At 34.6% G+C, this 23,015-nt stretch overlaps 2 protein-coding genes across 3 annotated transcripts in view; both read right to left on the bottom strand.

The window, feature by feature from the left end:
* Nucleotides 1-1,239: 1,239 nt before the first annotated feature.
* LOC106129606 (cell adhesion molecule 3) overlaps nucleotides 1,240-23,015 on the bottom strand; it is a 36,133-nt gene continuing 14,357 nt past the window's right edge. The window contains exons 2-8 of one of the 2 annotated variants that reach the window (XM_013328207.2): nucleotides 22,677-22,781; nucleotides 17,740-17,907; nucleotides 10,811-10,980; nucleotides 4,749-4,962; nucleotides 3,288-3,717; nucleotides 3,020-3,123; nucleotides 1,240-2,554 (exon numbers count right to left, since the gene is read on the bottom strand). In XM_013328207.2, the coding sequence (XP_013183661.1) occupies nucleotides 2,442-2,554; nucleotides 3,020-3,123; nucleotides 3,288-3,717; nucleotides 4,749-4,962; nucleotides 10,811-10,980; nucleotides 17,740-17,907; nucleotides 22,677-22,737 (1,260 nt within the window). In that variant the 5' untranslated portion in view covers nucleotides 22,738-22,781 and the 3' untranslated portion in view covers nucleotides 1,240-2,441. The remainder of the gene's footprint in view (nucleotides 2,555-3,019; nucleotides 3,124-3,287; nucleotides 3,718-4,748; nucleotides 4,963-10,810; nucleotides 10,981-17,739; nucleotides 17,908-22,676; nucleotides 22,782-23,015) is intronic. The other variant, XM_060948511.1, reaches the window with a different exon arrangement.
* On the bottom strand, nucleotides 11,999-14,852 carry LOC132902649 (uncharacterized). Its single transcript, XM_060948594.1, has 2 exons — nucleotides 14,589-14,852; nucleotides 11,999-14,274 (listed from the first exon to the last, which is right to left on the bottom strand). Exons 1-2 carry the CDS (start codon nucleotides 14,605-14,607, stop codon nucleotides 12,227-12,229), a joined length of 2,067 nt encoding a protein of 688 aa, XP_060804577.1. The 5' UTR covers nucleotides 14,608-14,852; the 3' UTR covers nucleotides 11,999-12,226.

Genomic DNA, 23,015 nt, shown 5'->3' with positions numbered 1-23,015 from the left:
GCGCTGTTTTGTATTGCGGCTTATGAAAAAGTGAAAATGAGATTAAGTGTAACAATTTCACACTAAGCTTGTGTTCTAATTTTGTTATGAAAAATGGTGTTCTTTTGGAAAGTACATACGCAATCATCACCCTCACCCTGAAGGGGTAGACTGTGTCAGTCAATCAATACATCTATAGTAAAATTCTTTAATTACTGCTCATGCTAAGATCCCATCTTCCTTACCATCAGAGAGCTTAATGTCAAATGCACTCAAATTCCCAATGAAAAAAAATGCATGCATTAACTTGAGGAGTAATAGAAAAATATTTATAAAGCTTACCTTCGGAACCTAGGGTTGAAAAGCTAGTTTCATAAAACTTTATATTTTATGGATAGTCGTTAGCATTCTTTGTGTATACCGATAAATTTCCTTACACTATGGCCGAGACGCCGGAATCTATAAATTCCATTTAACAATAGATTCAAAACGTCGATGGCGTAATACTCATCGATGACCTGGCTAAAATGTAATGTGCATGTTAAGAATAAACTAAACGATACCTACAAAATAATTATACTTAGCATCATCGTCTATTTGTAATACTATTGGAGTATTATTTTTCTTACTGAAAAGTCCGTGAACCCAATGATATAAGGACTCGTTTTACAAATATAGTATTCATCATCTTCTGACGTTAATCTCAGATACATTCTTACCTCAATGGAGAGGAGCTCAGGATTTTGACCATGATTCTAAATTTATTGTAACATTGGTTTTTTACACGGACCGACTCCCATCTAATTCCCTTATTCGCCTTTTACGAATATGATAGTTATAAAGACCCTATTTGAATTTCATAACGTCATTGCTATTCATTCGAGATAATTATATTGTCATAGAATTGATAAAATAAATTTGTTTATTAATTCATTGCATTTGACACACCAAGTGGTTAACTTGACTTAATCATAACCCCAGGGTGTATCTATGCACATTTTCTGCAAAATTGGTACGAAAATCTCTTACAGTACACAAACACTGGAAATCCTAACGAATGAACCAACTAACAATGCGAGTTTTGTAATAGCTTGTTAAATAAAACTAATAAATTGTTGTTTCGCAATATTATGAAGTTTATTTATACCTTTACAGTCATGATTTAACATAGTCTTTTTCTGTTTACAGACGAGAAATTGTGTTATATTAACAAAAAATGTGCAACAACATATGAAATATCTTAAAAATAAGGTACTATAATCGGCTTAGCCTTTTAACTTCCTATTTATTTTATAAACAAGAAAAGTTCTAATTATTAAGAAGTTTATAGTTATCTGTACATGTTGTATTAAAATACACTTATATATATTTAATTAAATCTATTTTGGATTAGGTATTACACGAAATCTTAATTTCATCATTACATTTAAATAAATATTATAAATTTAATGATAACAAAATTCAGTATGTACAGGTTAAATCATTAATTATTACTTATAACTACATATCATAGTAATAAAATGTTATCTATACAATGTTAGCAACTATTCACTTAGCATTTAATCGTAACATGCCAACAAAATAAAAATATACCTAATTACTTAAGGAGACTTAAAACGGTTTTTAGTATTTACGCAATTTTAAATCCTTTATTTGTATATTATTGAAAATTTAAAGTCTTAAATGAACTGGGCAATTTTCTGTACCTGGAATAAGCTATTGGCTTAAATCATGGATTCAATAACCTTAAATTATGAGCAAAATTGATCCAAAATAGACTTTTTATATAAAGAATATCCCAATATATTTTTTGTCTTTAAACATATCACGTATGCTTAGTGCTAAGTTGCTAATATTGTGTAAACTAAGTTTGTAGTATCTTGCAGTATTGGCAAGGAATGTTCCCATAAGCCTTATTATTTACTCAACAGTTTATTGTTCCGTATACACGTGCCATTTTTGTGAGACGGCCTTCATAATGTTAGAGACAATATCAGTATTTTTTTGTTTATAAGTCATTTATGAAACAAAATGTCGAATTATATCAAACCTAGCTTGAAGAAACCTACAAAAAACACTTAAGTTTTCTTTAGTCTCACATTAAATTATGAAATAAAAAGAGTAAAACATTACCGTGTATGTGTCACAGAAATAAACTTGATTTTGATTGCCTTATACTGATTTTATTTCATATTGAAATACTTCGTCTGGATTGGGTGTGTCAGGTTTTTATACAAAGCAAATCCTATCTGACCGCAAAAAATTGTCATTGGTAGGTGGCCAAGGTGGAATTCGAACCTGTGCCTTTTTGCGCCACATGCATTTTAACCGAGCACCTTACCGATTTGACCACCGACGTTCCCATTTGAGACTATATTTATGAATTAACATTCAAAATAACATTCATTACAAAATATGTCGCAGACATATTTGGGGTGATTCCCAATAGAATATTTTGAATTTCAAGTTAAACAAAGTATTAACACCGTGATGGTAAATATAAATATACTCTGTGGTTGCCAAAACAGTGTTCCCTTGTTCCAGGTATCGTGGTGAACTGCAGCTTGATTTTCACCTAAAAAAATTGAATATATCAGAAACGTCGAAAGAAAATTTGTTAAAACGCAAACTACTTGTAAGTACATCACCAGATAAATCTAAAAAAAGAGGTCGATTTACAAATATCACGGTAGTATTTTCTGAAAAAACACCTGTTTTCTCACTGTTCTAGTGTTTTAGGCCTTGGGAATTATTGTCATCTACATACATCCTTCTGGGTTTTGTCCCGATTGCATACTTGACAGGGTTTGGCCTATGACAAGGGTATAGGAAGGTAAAGTAAGGAGCATATGTTGTCTGACGTCTTTGACTATATCAAGAAAGGAGCCTCTGACTTCTAATATTTTTTTCTATTCTTAGTCAAACGTTTACTTCAATAGTAATTTTTCTATTTGATATCATACTTAATAATCAAATATTAAAAACGATCATTTTCTGCATTTTAAACATGGTCTTCATATATTAATGAAACTGCTCTCACCACTTATAACGTGAACGTTGACAATCACTTGGGAATGATTTTGTAAAAGGCAGGTATACGTCCCACTGTCATTTTGTGAAGCTGATGCTACGCTGATTGTGGCACTAAAACAAAATATTTAAATTATCTGATAAACTGTACCATAGGAAATGTAAGAGTTCATTTTATAAAAAAAAGTGATGTACTTAATTAATGATACATATTTATTTGCATTCAATTTCTCTGAATCGGTTAAAATGTTAAAGAAAAAATAGAACTAAATATTTACCTCATGTTCCTCCACGTAACATTATCATAAAACTCTTTCCCCTGCTTCTTCCAAACTAGTCCATAAATATTATTCACTAGTGCAGGCACAGTAGGCCTGGCTGTCGTCACGACAGTCGTTTCCGGCGCTTTTGTTGTAGTTGTAGTACTTATACTAACTGTTGAAGTCAGCGTCGTTGTTTCCACGCTCCAACTTTTATTCAAATTTAAATCTATTCTATTAAATACAGTGCTCATTTTCTTAGTAGTTAACTCTGTAGTAGTCGTAGCTTCGGTAGTGGTGGGAATGGGCGTTGTCAAAGGAGCTTTGGTGGGGAGCGTTGAGACGTAGTCTTCTGATATGATACACGCTAAGTTTATAGAGCTACCCGCTTTGTAGAATCTATCTTTGACGTCGTGGGTTTGGTCGTTATTTATTGTAAGTACGGGAGCTGAAACCAAAAAATAAAAATATTTTTCTACACAAAACACCAACAAAGTTCATATTTAAATTGTACCTAATATACTATTACTGAGGATTAGGTATTACTGAGGATGGAAATTGCATATCTGTTCTTTTTTGATTCCCTACATTTTTTATTATCATAAAAGACTCTTGCTCAAAGCAACGCGATCTGTTGAAGTTCGGAGAAACAGTTTTCAAATGAGGATTAATATCTTTAGATTACCTATCTTTTAAATTTTAAATTGAGTGTCCATTCAATTACTTTTCTTTTCAAGATAAATAATATATTTTTTTCTTAAAAGACTTGTGTCACAAAAATATTATTAAATAAAATATTCTTCTTTCAGTTGAATAACTTTAAAATATCCAAAGAATTTTCATTTTCAAAGCAGTACGAATCTGGGTGATAAAATTTTCATCACAGAAAACATTGAAAGCGACCTCTGAGCTTTGTTTATATTTATTTGATACGATGTGGCGACGTGCGATACAAATGATGAAAACCAACCATTATATAAAATAGAAGTCGACGTGTTTTTAGAAGCTTCAGACATCCGACATGACTTGGGAGATGAGATTCTAGAGAAAAATGTTTTCCTAAAATGTTTGCGTAGATCGTTGAATGTATAGAGTTAAAGGCAGTTTTGTATATTTGAAAGCATCTTTTTCAAAGCTTCTTTATAACAAACTTGCGAACCTTTTTTGTGACAACGTAAAATATAAAATATAAATCAACGAAACCAATTTCGAGATAATTTTTAATTTTATATCCCATGAGAAAATAGACTGGTGGCTATCTAAAGCATAAAAAGTTTAAATAAAAGTTTTTTAGTCAAATTTTTAAGATAGATTTTTTATTTTATTATAGGTACATAGGTAACCTATTTTTACTCTCGTCTTATTTTTTTGGATTATTTTACTTCAACTTCTACTTTTGCAATTGATATATTTATACTGTTCAATTAGCAAATTTGTTGATATTTAAAAAAAATAATTAAACTAATCAAAGTTACTCACGCAGTACAGTTAAGTTGACAAAAATCGTCCTAGGCGGGTGCGTCGCTATTTGGCACATGTAGTTCCCAGCATCGGACCTTTTGACCGGGTTCATGCTGAGCCTCCAATTGTTTGGGTATTGGAACTTCACACTTATCCGGTTGTCACCGGTGTAGGCCGCTGGCCCTACGGTGAGGAGCTGCGCGGAGTCCGTGGAGTTCCGCATCCATGTCACCTGGTTACAAAAAAGAAACTATATGAAATTATGTCAAGACGGAGATAGGTAGGTACATCTCACATTTAATATTTTTCCACGTACATTTATTTCTAAGTCATCGATTGAACCAGGTTTTTTTGTCATAGGTAATCCGCCTATTCCAAGGTTACTGTTTTCACTTTAACACCAGGTGATGAAAAAATAAAACGTTAAATTTTGCTAAAAAAATCCATACATATAATAAAACTGTAACTCAACTTTGTCTGTACATTGAAGATATTTAAGAAAAAAAATTATAAGGGGTCTTTTTAGGGTCAATAGAAGCCTAAACAATTTTTTTTAGAATTTTTGTCTGTCTGTCTGTCTGTCTGTCTGTCCGTCTGTCTGTCTGTATGTTTGTACGCGCATCACGCAAAATCTACCGAACGGATCTGAACGAAATTCGGCACAGATATAGTTAGTAACCTGGATTAGAATATAGGCTACTTTTTATCCTGAAATTCTATCCCAAGGGGATGAAATAGGGGGTGCAAGTTTGTATGGAACTTCGTCATTTTTGATTTGAATCGATATAAAAAGCTATAAATAATTATACATACATACATACATATGGTCACGTCTATATCCCTTGCCGGGTAGACAGAGCCAACAGTCTTAAAAAGGCTGAATGGCCACGTTCAGCTTTTTGGCTTAATGATAGAATTGAGATTCAAATAGTGACAGGTTGCTAACCCAACGCCTAAAAAAGAATCCCAAGTTTGTAAGCCTATCCCTTAGTTGCCTTTTACGACATCCATGGAAAAGAGCTGGAGTGGTCCTATTCTTTTTTGTGTTGGTGCCGGGAACCACACGGCACTATAAATAATTAATTCTTATATTTATTATGATGATAAAAAAATAGCATTTTATTGATTTAATTCATTATGCTTTGTTCATTGATTTAGTTCCCGTGGTTTATATATTTATTTTTTGACCACCCGATACGAGATGGCGCCTCATGAGAATTTAAGAAATAACACGATTGCAGCCGCCGGCAAAATTTTTAATTAATTAAGTTTTAATTAAGTAATTTTAGTTTCGCCAGTACTTACTGTTTCACCACATCTTTAAGAAGATTTTTTTTTATATATGAGAAGATTTTTTTATGTAGGTAGTTTGACGCACCCCGCATCGGCGACGGTTGCCATGTTCCTCAAGATTAGCAGGAATAACACACCTATAGTAACGTCAGTACTTACCGTTTCACCATTGATTTAGTTCCCGTGGTTTAGATATTTATTGTTTGACCACCCGATACGAGATGGCGCCACATGAGAATATAAAAAATAACGCGATTGTAGCCGCTGGCAAATTTTTTAATTAATTAAAAATTCGTTTTTCATTGATTTAGTTTCCATGGTTAAGACATTTACTTATTTGGAGAAAATAACAGGGAATCGCATTACGGGTGGTACCACTGTATTATTTTGTGGTGATTTCCGCCAGACTCTACCCGTAATAAGCCGAGGTACTAGAGCTGATGAAGTAAGCGCATATCTCAAACGATCCATACTCTGGCCTCAGGTTAGGAAATTAAGTCTAACACGTAATACGTTAGGTGGTAACCCTCGAGCGCAAGAATTCTCAAATGTGTTATTAAAAATCGGTAATGGTACGTTGCCAGAATCGAACGGATTGGTGACTCTGCCAGAGAACCTCTGTCAAGTAGTGACTTCGGTGGAGGAACTTATCCATTTCGTTTATGGAGACCTATCTCAAACATACATATAATAAAACTGTAACTCAACTTTGTCTGTACATTGAAGATATTTAAGAAAAAAAATTATAAGGGGTCTTTTTAGGGTCAATAGAAGCCTAAACAATTTTTTTTAGAATTTTTGTCTGTCTGTCTGTCTGTCCGTCTGTCTGTCTGTATGTTTGTACGCGCATCACGCAAAATCTACCGAACGGATCTGAACGAAATTCGGCACAGATATAGTTAGTAACCTGGATTAGAATATAGGCTACTTTTTATCCTGAAATTCTATCCCAAGGGGATGAAATAGGGGGTGCAAGTTTGTATGGAACTTCGTCATTTTTGATTTGAATCGATATAAAAAGCTATAAATAATTATACATACATACATACATATGGTCACGTCTATATCCCTTGCGGGGTAGACAGAGCCAACAGTCTTAAAAAGGCTGAATGGCCACGTTCAGCTATTTGGCTTAATGATAGAATTGAGATTCAAATAGTGACAGGTTGCTAACCCAACGCCTAAAAAAGAATCCCAAGTTTGTAAGCCTATCCCTTAGTTGCCTTTTACGACATCCATGGAAAAGAGCTGGAGTGGTCCTATTCTTTTTTGTGTTGGTGCCGGGAACCACACGGCACTATGAATAATTAATTCTTATATTTATTATGATGATAAAAAAATAGCATTTTATTGATTTAATTCATTATGCTTTGTTCATTGATTTAGTTCCCGTGGTTTATATATTTATTTTTTGACCACCCGATACGAGATGGCGCCTCATGAGAATTTAAGATATAACACGATTGCAGCCGCCGGCAAAATTTTTAATTAATTAAGTTTTAATTAAGTAATTTTAGTTTCGCCAGTACTTACTGTTTCACCACATCTTTAAGAAGATTTTTTTTTACATATGAGAAGATTTTTTTATGTAGGTAGTTTGACGCACCCCGCATCGGCGACGGTTGCCATGTTCCTCAAGATTAGCAGGAATAACACACCAATAGTAACGTCAGTACTTACCGTTTCACCATTGATTTAGTTCCCGTGGTTTAGATATTTATTGTTTGACCACCCGATACGAGATGGCGCCACATGAGAATATAAAAAATAACGCGATTGTAGCCGCTGGCAAATTTTTTAATTAATTAAAAATTCGTTTTTCATTGATTTAGTTTCCATGGTTAAGACATTTACTTATTTGGAGAATATAACAGGGAATCGCATTACGGGTGGTACCACTGTATTATTTTGTGGTGATTTCCGCCAGACTCTACCCGTAATAAGCCGAGGTACTAGAGCTGATGAAGTAAGCGCATGTCTCAAACGATCCATACTCTGGCCTCAGGTTAGGAAATTAAGTCTAACACGTAATACGTTAGGTGGTAACCCTCGAGCGCAAGAATTCTCAAATGTGTTATTAAAAATCGGTAATGGTACGTTGCCAGAATCGAACGGATTGGTGACTCTGCCAGAGAACCTCTGTCAAGTAGTCACTTCGGTGGAGGAACTTATCCATTTCGTTTATGGAGACCTATCTCAAATAATTCATCACGAGGATTCTTGGATATGCGAGCGAGCAATCCTAACACCCAAAAATGAACAACCAGCTGCTAATAATTTAAGTATTTTGGAAAAAAAATTATATACCAATCCATAAATACAGTTTTAGATAGTACCGATGCTACAACTTATCCGGTAGAGTTCCTTAATTCACTTTCGGCATCTGGACTGCCCGCGCATACAATTGCACTAAAAGTAGGCATTCCAATTATGTTGCTACGCAACTTAACGCCGCCGAAACGTTGTAATGGGACTCGCCTTAAAGTGGTGTCGCTTCATAACAATATTATAGAAGCTAAAATTCTTACTGGTTGTGCAGCTGGTGAAATTGTTTTTATACCGCGCATTCCCCTCATTCCCAACAACTTTCCATTTCAATTTAAGCGTGTACAGTTTCCAGTGGCTATATGTTTCGCGATGACAATTAACACATCGCAAGGTCTTGGAGCAGCCGAAGTCGACCTCAGGACGAATTGCTTCTCACACGGACAGCTACGTCGCTTGCTGGCGGGTCACCAGCTATGACAGTTTATTTGTGATGTCTCCAATGGGCAAGACAGCAAATGTTGTATACAAAGAGATACTTTAACTTTCTATTATTATAATTTCCTTTTTTTTTGTCTTTAGAATTTATTCGTTTTTAACAGCTGCGCCCCCGAGACTTTGCTTTTGTAGGAAAAATAAATTATGTTCTATTCCAGGCATTATTCTTCCTAGCATCCTCAAACACGCACCCACGTAGGCACATCTATTTTTTTGCATAATATTAGTTTATGTCAATGCAAGCCTCTTAATCTAAGCAATCTTTTTATGGAAGCGAAATTAACGCAGGCGAAGCCGCGGGCAAAAGCTAGTTAGGAATAATTGCAAACTCATGTGGTCTTTGGCTGTATAAACAAGTGTCAATTCAATCACTTTTAATGAAAAGCTTATGAGGCGAGTAAAAAACAATTACAACTACGCTGTATCAACAATTTATAAGGCGAGTTCTATATCTACTCCCAAAATCAATACTACCATCCCAAGTTTCGAAAAACCCTAACTGGCATGTTTACGATTATTTATTTATCAACATTAGCCCTTGAGACAGCAAGTTAAACATTGATTTATGTTCAATACAGAATACATTAGCCACATCAAGTTGAGGCATTGAATTATCTACAAATCCAGATATATTTTCAAAGTATTTGTAACTCATTCTTCTTTAGATTTCGTTCCAAGACGTTAGACATTTATTGATGGTTGCATTCTACAATCCCAGGGGATAGAAACATGAGCTCTGACCAAGTTTTCAGTCAGCAATATGTGAAGAGAAATCTCTTCAGAATTCAATTGTATCGGAATGAGTTTCACGAAGAAATAAATTTAAACGCTATACATTTTTCAGCAAATATCGTCATTTATTTTATAGTGAAATGGTTTGTTTAATGCAATGGTTCGCGTATAAGTACCTACCTAAGTCACAAGCATAAAAAATTGTACGTACATTCATAAAATTGTCACCAATAAAGCCAGAACTGTTTATTTATTTACCAAATCAGTCAAAGGAGTTTAAATTACAAACAAGGAGAGATTAGCAATCACAAAATAGACGGGCATCCCACCCATTAATTGTAAAAAATATTATGCCTAAAACCCCCACTAACATCACTTTTAACTATAATCTAAGAAAACATATGAATTCTAATTCAATTAAGGTCGATAAAAAGTGTTGTGTTTTTGAGATGGTTAAGGCGGTAGCTAAGTCGATGTTTGACACAGAGAGTGCAGAGTCACTCGGCTAACAAATATCGTTTTTTGTAAGAAACAAATCTGAAAAGTACATTTACAAAACATTGAAGGTACCTTCGTCTATTCCTTGCCTATATTATCCCTTGGGAAAACTATTACAGGAAATAGGAGCACCCCATTTTTTCATGCAAAAGAGATGTATTCGAGGCCAGGTTATTTACCAGTGTTACCTGTACCTACAAGTATATTGTCAAATCTAAAATTGTCATTTTAAAGATAAACTAGAACTTCTAAATCACTAATGCGAAATGCAAAAAAACGGAAAGAAATATTATTAATTAATTATTTTTAAACTATATTACATTTATAATAAACAAGATTAAGTGAAGAATTCTTCAGTAAAATAAACTTGCCAAGTTCGTAAACTTAATCCCGTCCTAATAAACTTAATAGAACAAGACTATAGTAAGGTTTATAGTGTTGTTAAAAAGGCTTACTACAAATCTGACAATATTTATAGTTAAATGAAAAAAGTCTTTAGACTCATAAGCCCAGTTAGTGATGAAATTGATATACATAGATATAGTATCTGGTATTGTGGTTATAAAAGACTTTTGTTTTCATAATTGTATACAAGTTGTCACTTATTGACGTCAACATAAGTCTAATTATATCTACTACCGCTTCAAAAGCGCATGTGTAGAAGAAGCGGCGGAATATACTACACTGCAGCATTTTCACCGAACTTAAATATACATATATATATCTCCTTTATCCAAAACATGGACCAATGTACATTGTCTACATAGTGAATAGTGCTTATGTTTGTATATTACCGTTTTGTCTTTCAACATCACAACGCGACAGTTGAGCAAGGCTTCGGCGCCCACGTGGGAGGTCACTTGCGTGTACTTCTCATCCTGGAAGGACGGGCCCCAGTGGTGCTCGTGGTGGTGGTCGTAGTAGCTCTGGAACGGGACATAGTGCCGGGACTCCTCTGCTTTGCCTGTGAAAAAAAAGGATAAAATGTCGCAATTTGAAGCTGAGTACTAGAAGCGGAAGTTGGTGGAGATAGGTTTTTTGGAGAGTTTGGTCATTAAAAGTACGAATGTTCTGTTTCATACAAACTTACATAATCACGCCTTTGCACCAATTATTAATTTTCTTGAACTTTATTGTACCAAATACAATGTACAATGGATGGATAACCAGAAGGCTTTCTCTACAAGTTGAACCTTTAAACGAATGTATGTAATTTAAGTAGACAATAGTCACACTACTCTTAAGGCCACGTTTGCTAGATGCCTTAATGATAACATTGAGATTCAAAGAGTGGCAGGTTACTAGGTCATTGTTTAATAAAATTGAGTTATTTTATTCATTGGCTTATGGCGCGGGAGAAAAGGTGTCGACGTAGCATGGCACGCGCGCCGCCTTTTATTATCGCGCGATAAACTATCGCTGTTACGCTTTTTATTATGACGGAAACGGGACAGCAATAGTTTTTCGCACGATAAAAAACGCGTCGCGCATCCCATGCTACGGGAGCAGCTGGTGCACATTATGTTTCACTACCAGATCAGCATGACAGACAAATATAAACTCAATGATAGAAATACACCCTTTTAATATAATTGTATTTATTAATAATTATTATTTGCCAATTTCTCGGATTGATAGAAGTTATCACCTAGATGGAACTTTTATTACACGATCACTTGGCATGTGCTATCAATAAATCATTCGTTTTATTTACGTTTATTTTATGGGTGTAACCGTTTGTCATATTCGAATCAAATTAATATCGGCATGTCAAGTTATCGACATGGTTTTACGGTAAAATAAATATATCAGTGTTAATGAAAATGCATATTTACTAGAGGACGCCCGTGGCTCTACTTGAGTCTGGCGAAAAATCTCGTCGAAAACGCGGGAATTTCGAAAAATCCTCTCTTAGTACTCTAGACAACATAAGGAACCTTACATAGCAAATTTCAAGTCTCTATACCCAGCGCACGGTGGGGCAATAGACCCTCATTCGTACCATCAAATCAACTAAACCAGTTAGACCTTCTAAAATGGATCGGATGTTATCAAAGACGTGTCTTCTTCTAGAAATAAACTCAAATTAACTCAATTTTGGTGATAATATTTTTTATTTATTTAAAAAGGTACATCATATTATTATTTCAATAAACTAAATAAATTTAAATCCTCCAAAATTCGTAGTTATGAACAATATTGGGTTATTATTAAAGATATGTTAAGGCACCGTCATCGTCATCGTCATCATCGTCATCATCATCATAATCATAATCAGCACCTTTATCAACTGATTTATTTGGAGATGGAGCTTTTAACATGAACAGTGCTTCTTGAGGGATATTTTTAACTTTGTTTTTGACCGGTTTTTGTTTACTTGTGATAACGGGATCAGAACTTAGTAAAAAAAAGTTAAAAATATCCCTGTTCGATTGCTGCCTACTACATTTCCTAGAATGGTGCTCCCTATAGCGCTTAAAGTCCTTATTTCTTGCCTCCTGTGACTCTTCTGTCAATTGTCCTATGGGCAATGTCGCAAATGATATTATTTCTGGCCCATGAATTAAATACTTATGTAAGGTAGGTGGCATGTTGTACCATGGGTATAAAGATACGAAATATCTGGCAGTATTAAGCGCAAACAACCTGTACTTTTCACTATCTATGTCAAATCCACTTGATATAGTGATCAAAATTATGTGCATCTTTTTAATTAAGTCAATGTCTATATGAGTAATTTCTGCGGATAGCTCTGGATTTTGAAAAAAACGCCTGGCTGTATTGCCATCGTTGCTATTTCCAAAACCAGGTTTGGGTTTGTCTACAATAAGGCCACACTTTTTTCTAAACTCTGTTTGTATGCGAGTTTTATTTTCTGAAACGATTTGCTTGTCGTCCTTCCCACGAGCTTGCCATCTTGCTATGGGCAGCTTGTATGCTAAATGTAGTAGACATTCGAAGCATCGAATCCAACCGTGCAAAATAGAAAGACCAAATCTCAAATTATCGGTATTCACATCCCTTTTAACCATTTCATCTATGTTATTGAAAAGTTTTGATGTTGCACCGCATAAAAAGCATTTCATGGTTGATGTGGTTTCTGTCAGGGCATTACACACCTTCCCGTCCACCATAGATAAAATTAATTCGTAACGAATTTTTAATGTTTTGTTCTCAATATTTACAGTACTTTCACGAAGATTTGATATTTGGTTTTCTATTTCACGGTTTTCTTGAATAGACACATCAACAGATTCCTTCTGAAATTCAATTTTTATTGGCCTACAATATCTTGTTGACGCAGGACTTGGGTTTTGCCATATGACGATATCATTAGCTACCAATCTTAGCGGTACCAGACATGTAATAAATACAGCTGAATCGGTAGCTGCAGAGTCTTGAAATGCTTGCTTATAAGAGCTATGACCGGAAGACCCGTCAAATCCCCATTTAGATACTAGACATATTTCATTGCACCGGTCGAGGTCGTCATTCAGGGTATTGATGACAGGAATCAATGTTTGACATAATCGCATAGAAGTGTGATCTAAAAGAGATTGTAGCTTGACAGAAGCACTAGTTTCAGTTACGGTAATGTCATGAGGGTAACATAGCTTTTTAGCAGCCTGAACTAATTTATATGAAGGGAATTTTTCCGGAGCTCTTCGTCGAATCACATTGTACGCCTCACGGGAAAGCTTTGCTTCTATCATATCAGATAAAGCATCTTCAGCTGACACTAACTCTTGCGGCTTCAAGGATTTCTGATAAGCTTCTTTATAAGCCTTGGCTTGTTCTGGATGTTTAGAAATATCTTTAATAACTTTTGAAGCTTGCACTTGACCTTCAGATCTTAAACTCATACAAGCAGCATAAACTAATTCTTTGGATGTCATTGATTCACGCAACTGCTTGGTTTTAGCACGTTTGCTGTTATCCGAAGAATTCTCAAAAGAGGTAACGGGTCGGCCGCGTTTAAGTGTGGACTTAGTGCGTGGAAAAGAAATTGATGTCTCAAGCCATTCTTTGTTATTAATACTAAATTTGTTTTCAGTTCTACTCGCTTTTGCCCATCTTGATTTGTATTGAGACTTGAAAGCACTCAATTTCTTTTTCATATACTCGAAGTCACAACCAATTCGTTTTTCAAGCTCTTTAATTAAATGCATGTATCGTTGTTCTAAACTATTCTCCCCAGAACTATTCATTATGCTTATAAGTTCTTTTCTTGTAATAAATAACAATTTATTAGACGTTCCTGAAAGAAAATAAATAGTTCTAAATGCGAAAGTCAAATATGATAAAAAATGTTTTCTGTGAGTCATGAACTAAAAATTGACATACTTCGTATAGTGGCAAAAAGTGGCAAAATTTGAAACTTATTTCTAAAAACCTATAAAGTAAAGAATATTTTCGTATAACAACCATAGCTTAATATTGCTTTGAACTCAAACAAAACATCGAATGTTTATAAAATTTCTCGTAATTCGATTATAAAACTTTATTTATCTCGGCTACTAGGAAGTATTTACGCAATGAAAAAAAAAGAATGACTAAATCACTGTTACATACCTGAGGATGAAGGTTCCATGTCTAAATAACACCAAAAATAATTCAATTTAGTGAGAAATCGCACTTAATTGCACGTAAATTACGAGCGCTAAATATCTTATCGACAATATACGGATGTTTACTTCTCTTTTATAACAAACTAAGTTCGTAATGAGACGTTTCAATACTGTCGATTGATACCTCGGTTAGTTATCTTAATAAGTGATATAATAAGGGTACTCTGTAATCACTTTATTTTATTGAAATATCGGTACAGTTTGAGGGTAGCGGCCCCACTGTGCAGCGGTTTGAGATGGGCGTCGTCTGTCAGTCAGTCACTCATAAACGGAAGATATATTATAAAGATTTTGAATCGTAAAACACGCTAAGCAAAAATATTTATTGTCTGCGCAAATCTGTAAAACGATTTGTTAAAAAATACTAGCGATCAAGTTCGCTCAACTCGCCTCGCAAAATTAACGAGGGTAAGACGAATGACTTAGATGTTGACGAACCTTTGTGGTTGAGAAGACAAATGTTTCCAACTCAGGCATTTATTCAAGCTCGACGGCTGTCATTGTTTCCGTCTAAGTCCTCGGGAATTTCTACTTATCAAACATCGTTGTTTTCCTTGTGGATGAATGAACTTAGCTATACCAATATAGGTATTTAAAGTTTAAGAATTTGTTTTCATAGCTTCTGCTTTCGCTTCCAGCGTTAATCTAAAAAACAATCGTTCTTATAGGAAAAATAAGTTCAGTCAGAAGTTTGCACACTTACAAACGTTTATGCGATAAGCATGTTTCTTTACTCTTTCATACGCGTATAAAGTATTAACTACTACTTGGTACTTACTTACTATGTTCAAATTTAAAGTCCGATTCATGAAGGATGATAAGTTAGATTGTGTAGAAGTTGAATTGTGCCTCATGATAGAAAGACGACAAGATAGGTATTTAACCGGTGAAAATAAAATATTGACAAAAATCAAGTTGTTTGTCGTTTAGCAAATACCGATCCTTATTCTTTCATGTTGAAAAATTTCCGTGCCAAATTTTGCGGCCCCTGAAAAACGTCGACATTACATAATATAAATCTTAAGACTACATTTATAGTGTTGAGTGAATGTTTATAAACCTATTATATACGCTTGTTATTCATTTTGTAGTCTCAAAAAGAAGAGACGCTGGTATTTTAAAAATAATTCTCGAGTTCGCAACTGGCTAATTATTTCACTAAATACGTGTTGCTAAAAATAAAGCTACGGCAATGTTTTTTCAGCATTAAAACAGGGAATGAAAAAATACCAAATTTCTGCCTGCTCACAGTCCGAACACGTATTGAGCTTTTGTTGAAAGCCAGATATGAAAATACGTTATAATATTTTTCAGTATTTTCCTCTCGATATTAACATCACGTCTTCGGTCCTTGAGCCTTTATTTTGTTAATGAATCCTTCTTTCCTTGTGTCGTTTTCCTGGTTGCATTTTGAGGTTATATCGCAATTCGCTGAAGAAATCTTTATATGATGTTTTTAAGCAATATTGAATACCTAAAATTATAGGTGTTAAAAATAATGTACGGGATTTTGTCAAAAAAACTACACTCAAAAAAGATGAACTTTTTCAATACATTCTTTTTCTTCCTCCTGGCGTTACATCCTCACCTAGACAGGTGACTCCTTTTTAGACAAAAAGGAGACCGGTGCGTGTATGTGACCACGATAACGAATTTGGTAAGTCAGGTTCTTTCACAAAGTGAATCCCGTTTAAAGTCCGTAACCTATTCAGGGGAACCTAACCCATACTATTCTTTATTGTTATGTGCGTGAGACTGCTCGTAAAACAATTATGCAAAACGTGGTCCAAAACGTGAATAGTTCGCTTATCTGTTTCAACTTTTCGTATAAATTTTGTTGAACGTTCAGAAATTATGGCCGGAATTAATTGTCCTGTATTATTTCGGTTTGATAACACCGGTATTATCGTTGTATCTTTCGGAAGTTTCCCATTGTTAAACTTTTTGCGTTGTTTTATAACGAGTTATTTTTGCGTATTTTGTTTTCAAAAATATTTATGGGGGTTTAAGTTTCGGGTGACTGTCAAAGCTAAAATGCCTAATTTTTTTACTTAAAAATATCTGCTGCAGTTGAGAGATTCTACATACTATTGTATTTAGCAGAACCCAAACTATGAAACCAATGGCTTTGATACAATTTGTGAAGAGAGTGAGAAAGAACCAGACAAATGTTAAACTTGACATACAAAAAATCACGCCTCTTTCTCGAAGGGATATACAGACACTACATTTACAAAAAGGACAGAAAAATTCTTGGCGTCACGAATCCAGAATAATATACAAGCTATTGAAGACTACTGCCGAGAATTGACCGATAAATTTTGAGAGCACAATGGTTAAGAACTCAGTTAGGTAAAACGTAGACCTACTTTTAATAATTCAATGGTAAAAATAAGCGAAAGAATCATGATGAACTTATAAAAGGGCCGTTTTAACGAAATTCTAAGTAAATGAAAACTCGGAATATATCACCAAACTTAATGCTTGCGTTCTAATCTATCAACGCAACAAAAGGCGAGGAAACTTTTGACGGAATCGGAATCAATATTACTCAAACAATTTTCACAGGTCAGTAAATTCGCCCCACTTACAAATAAAACGTGGGTCGGATTGTTTCGTGAGGTTATTTTTAATTTCGAAGGTTAATTCGTGAAGTTTCTATTGATACTTAAGTGAATTTTCATGTTCGTCAACTAGAAATAAATAGAGAAACTGTTAAGAATTTTATAAGAAAAATACGGTTTTATTATTTCCGTATGGTATCTTATACCTAAAAAGGCATATACTATGTGCATTTCGTCACACATCAAATAATTTATATATGTGGCAATGAACGTCTAACTTTACTTAGTATGGCACCTACAAAAAGACGCGTAACCATATCCACAAATAACTGACTGCAACTCTTGAAAGTTTAAACATTTTATTCGTATATTTTTCGCCCACAAAGGGCACCATCTTTTCTACAATTATTAAGTCATCTAGAGGAACGCTTTTGTCTCCTTTTGTGACCTCCCGCAACCCAGCTTAGAATATACAAGAAATTATTAGTTTTTGCGTAAATAAATTATCTAAACAACAAAATCGATACTGACCCGGCAACAAATCGTTGTTCTCCGTCGCGCCCTCCCTCTTGATGTTTTCCCGCAGTTGTTTAGTGATATTCCTAAATATTTCCCTGGACAACGCCAGACCGTCCCTCTCATCACTACGGCGTCTTCGGACCACATTCGACCGGTAGTCCTCCGGGAATCGCAGGGGTTCTGCACAGATGTGAGAAGATCATGCTTTAGGTTCACTTGGTGATGAGGAATTCTTATTTTGAGGTATTCTCTATTTACCTACAGAGTGTGCCGAATTTTTCCTGGTAAAACAATCTGACATATGTGGTTTGTTACCGACACCTTATACAAGGACTACTACAACGCTTTCCCGTAGCCGTAAAAGCCGACAAAGCGATAAGGCGCATTCTTCTAATGCTATCATGGCAATTTGAAAGATTTTTGCCTACCCCTTCGGGAAAAAGGCGTGATTTTGTGTCAATCTTTTACCATGATGCAATATGTATTGGTGTCGCTGCTAATGTTTCTGAGGTCAGACAAGATCGCTTCGTAGTAAAACCTGACTTGCCCAACCCAAAATCATTGTCAAGAAACACACTCAGGGTTCTTCTCAAAATAGGTGAGGATATAACCGGACGGAATAAATATCAGGTTAAGAAAGAGGAATGAATCTATATCTCAAGACAGCTAGAAAATCTAAGCTACATTCCTCTAATCCAAGCTAAGGTACCGGGTGACAGACTGCAGCTACCTGGTTGGAAAATCCTAAAATTCAGCTTAAATAGAAGGCGAAGAAAACAAATGCTAGGCTGATAATAATGGCATTAAGTGTAATAAAAAACGACCTTACTAAGTCTTGTGGATGATTTTAACTATTCTGACGGAAGGTCTTCACTAAGTAGTGATCGAGCCCTACCTTTGATAGATAAACTCTTTATTGAACCATAAAAGTAAAATATACAAAAAAAGATAGAAATGGTACAAACGCGGAATTATCGCAAATGCAAACTCTTTCAGTATTCACAGTTTTTTACTACCATATATATAATATTTCTTTATTTTATGAGTGATAGAATCTATGAAGGTAATAATGTAAAAGCCTAACCCTACACAATACGTACTAAAATGTTTTTAATTTAAACTGAAAATCAACAAATTTTCTACTATTCGTGCGGCACCTGTCGATACAAAATTTAATTCAATAAGTTAGATATTTCAATACAGCTGCACCGAGTAATTTGCCGTAGATATTAAAACCCAGCTCGTATAGTAATGGAGCCAACGATACGGCTGTGACTAAAATAAATTAATCAATTGTGACCTGCCGTATAAATTATTTGTTTTGTAATTGTAACTCAGGCCAAGGCTGACTGTAACAACTAACAAAAGTACTTAAAGTTTAAGTTTAATCGATGCCACTTTATAACTTTTGTATTCCACTAATTTTCTTATAGTTTACGATTGTTCGTGTGTATTAATCTACTTATAGGTTGGAATAGAAGAGATTTTATCAAATTGGATGCAAAGGTATCACTTATTGACGTCAAAAAAGTCGAATGTTTGTACTGATACAATTCAGTTCAGCTGAGTAAATTAGTGTAGAAATAAAACTTCAAAAACAGAAACAGGGCGTAAAATATAAGTGTAAGTTCACACTGGAAACAATATTTAATCGCTTTAATAAAATGTCGTGTCGCATCTAATCTCTGTGTGAACTGACCGTTAGAATGGTTCAAAACCAGATCGTCATCGATTCGCTATAATCCATCGAAGAAATTCAATAGTAGTTTGTATTCAGTGGAGCGGCGGACAAAAGTTAGTTTAGTTACATCGAGTTTGAAAAGATTTGATTATAGAGATTAATCTAAGGTGCTTGATAAACTGAGAGAAATGAAGGATTCACTCGGTGTACTTATAGATTAAACAAATGAGCAATTTTCAACCTTATACTCTAACAAACTGAAAGTAATGATATAAAGTACCTAAGGATGAGACCGGGAGTTACGCAAGATGGAAGAAGAATATGAAACAAACAATGACATCACAAATAATTATAATCTTGTCTTAAATACAACACAATCTCTTACCCTAAATTTCCTAAAATCCTTAGTCTAAAGGATCCGTCTTTAGACATCTTAATTATCAAAATTAATTACTTTAACATAATTCATTCAAAATATTGTCAAAAGGTATATATTTAATGCCGTGTCCTTTCAGTTTTTTCAAGACTATTTATTGGCTCTGTCTACCCCGCGACGGATAAAGTTGTGATTATACGTATATATGTCGCATTGTTCAAACTACGGGAATGGCGTGTCTGAGCTTGAATAATGTTCCAAGTCCGTCATCTATCAGAAAGAATCCGAAAAACGCGACCTGAATTATAAGTGTTCCAATTGTCAGTTGCCATAACGTTACAACTTCCTAATTATAACTTCGTAGGATTCCGAAGTAAGAACAGCAAAACTTTCCCGAATGTTTTATTTTTTTTAATTCTAAGTGAGATCAATCTTAATTTGGCCCATTAGATTACATATCTGAATGAACAAACATACTACGTTATACACCTTATATTTGAGTTATATACATTCAGTCAATTGCTAACCGGTGCTCTCACGGTGAGGAAAAACAACGGAAGGAAAACTATATGCAACTTGATGTGATAACTTGATCTTATATATAGAATCTTCTGTTCCCCTGCAAATATTGCAGTCTTGTCTAAAAACCTGACTTACCCAGTCAAAGTTCGCAGTCACACAACAAACAAATACCTACCTAACTTAAGACTTAACACACATTACTAATACCATTATACATCTAAATGACAAACTCATATTTGGAAATATATCAAAAAATAATGTTTTGTTTTAGGAGAAAATTATTAAGCAGCCACAACAAAAGATGTCATTAATCACACGATGTTTATTATCAGTCATTTTTCATGGCACGGTTTCGTGATCATGACCTTTATTTATCACAACTTTTTGAAACTGAAATATCCGAGTCATCGAAGGAAGGCCTTCGCTTAAATTTAACTTTGTAATCGATTGCTGAATTGAAATGATACTCGGAAATTAAGTATGACAGAATTTCATTAGGAGAGGGAAATAGAAAATTTTAATATTCTAGGGCCGACCCTCGCATTGGCATCTCAAATTTGATTTTGTGAATTTAACATTTTTGCATTAATTCCCAATTTTTGCATTTTATCGGTACCGGTCGTTCCGGATGAAAAATATTAAAAAAAAGCTTGGCCGGTTTAACTACTAAGTACATATATACATACTATAGTACGTACATATAGTATATACTAATACTACTGAAATATCACGATCTATTTATACATTGTTAAATTACGCGAAATATTAAACGATCCAGGTTTGTAACTACTTGCTTTTTTTTTTGCTATCAAGAAAAAGAAATCAAAAAAGGTGATCAAAAGAAGAAGAATCAACCTAATTAATTTTATTTCTAGTAACTCCTTACTTTATTCCAAACATTACTTTCTAATACTTTTACTAATCTCAAAATTACTTTATTTCTGCCTAATATTCACGACGTGAGGGAAGTTAATTTTAGGTAATCAGATAACACTGAGCACAAACAGAGAATAAGAGTTCCTATAACTTTCATACTTCCTGTTCAGCCTTAATTTCTACTGATTGAGTTTCTACTACTTCTGACAGTTCAATAGTTTCCTAAAGAAAGTGATTATAGTAATAGTTATATTTCGTAAGGAAGTTAATATTGTTATTCTAGACAGAAGCACTGAAGACGACGTGTGGTCAGGAAAGGAAAAACACACGTTGCACTTTAAATTTAATAAAACTATCATGGTCATTGTAATTACAGTAACAATAAACAATTAAATACGAGTATCATGGAGAACAATTACAAATGCACATAAACCACTGAGCATCAAACTCTTTGAAAACTATCCTTAACAGTCCATAAAAGTCCGCGATTGGACTAAGGCCTCGTCAAAAAAGGGGGAATTTAACCCATAGTCACCACGCTGGGCAGGCGGGTTGTTTCTGAACTATGTTGTCATATCAGCGTAGGAGGCGCTCCTACACGCTGCCCACCTCCCACTTAATCCCACAATCGCCTTTTATGATACCCACGCGAAGATATGGGATGGTGCTATATTAAAATGAAAATTTTATTCGAAAATTGGCCTTCGCAGACAGTTTTTACGTCATTTCAGATCTAATTCATAAGTATTTGTTGCTATTCTACTCTGCCGGCACCACACGACACGAAAACAATAATTTGATAACCATAGATGACATTTATTTTTAAAGTGACATTGATATATACGCATAAAAAAAAGCTTTAACTACTATTCACAAAATGTTTACAAATAAATGACCTACATGAGCGCGTGACTAAAAAGTAGTAACATGTGCTTTTTTCGAAATTTTAATATTAACAGGATCATTAATAGTTTCCTACAGCTTTATAATGTAAAAATGATATTTTTTCATTTGTTTTTAAATTTCGAAGTACTGAAGAATAGATTAGCTTTTTATAACGTATAGTTGCGGTGTAATTTGCGATTAATTGAGAGCAATTTAAGTGTTTGTGCATGCTTTGCGCGCTAAACGTACGTTGACGTGGGTACTCTTATTTATATTAATTTGTGTAAACTTTTGCTTTGTTTAACTAGTTAGCGAACCGAACCGAATTAAAAAAAAAGTAATTAAAGTAATATCTTAATATAATAGCGCCTCTTTCCCCCTTCATCCTTTTATTCCATCCTGGCGTCAGTCGTGGTTACATCCTCACCTCTCTAGAAAGATGCCAGGGGTGCGCCTTTGACCACGATTCTAGATTGAGTGAGTCAGGTTGTTGACTCCGCAAGATTTGCAGGGGAACCTAACCTTTATTGGATCATAATCAAAATGAGATAATTTAAATAATATCTTCCATTCCATTCACAAATATTAAAAATAAAACCATTTAATTACCAGATGCAGTATGTAAACAGCATATGGCTAGAAACACCAAGTAGAGCCCGCCCCGCTGCATATTAGAGACATCACAGGCGCCGATGCATCACGCACGCCTGTCACCTGTTGGACAAAAATAGTTTCTTTTAGATTTATTCATAACTAGCGACTCGCCCCGGCTTCGCACAGGTTGAATTTATAGATATGACCACTTCTCAAAAAATCCTCTTTCCTGACTGAATAGCCACTTTCAGCTATTTGGCTAAATAACTATCACTACACATAAATTAAGCCGGACAGCTGAATGTAGCCTATCAGTCTTATAGGGGCTGACTGGATCTGTCTACCCTGCAACGG

Source organism: Amyelois transitella, chromosome 16, assembly GCF_032362555.1.
Source record: "Amyelois transitella isolate CPQ chromosome 16, ilAmyTran1.1, whole genome shotgun sequence".
NCBI lineage: Eukaryota > Metazoa > Arthropoda > Insecta > Lepidoptera > Pyralidae > Amyelois > Amyelois transitella.
The sequence above is the reverse complement of the archived record's forward strand: the minus strand, read 5'-3'. Positions and strand labels throughout refer to the sequence as shown.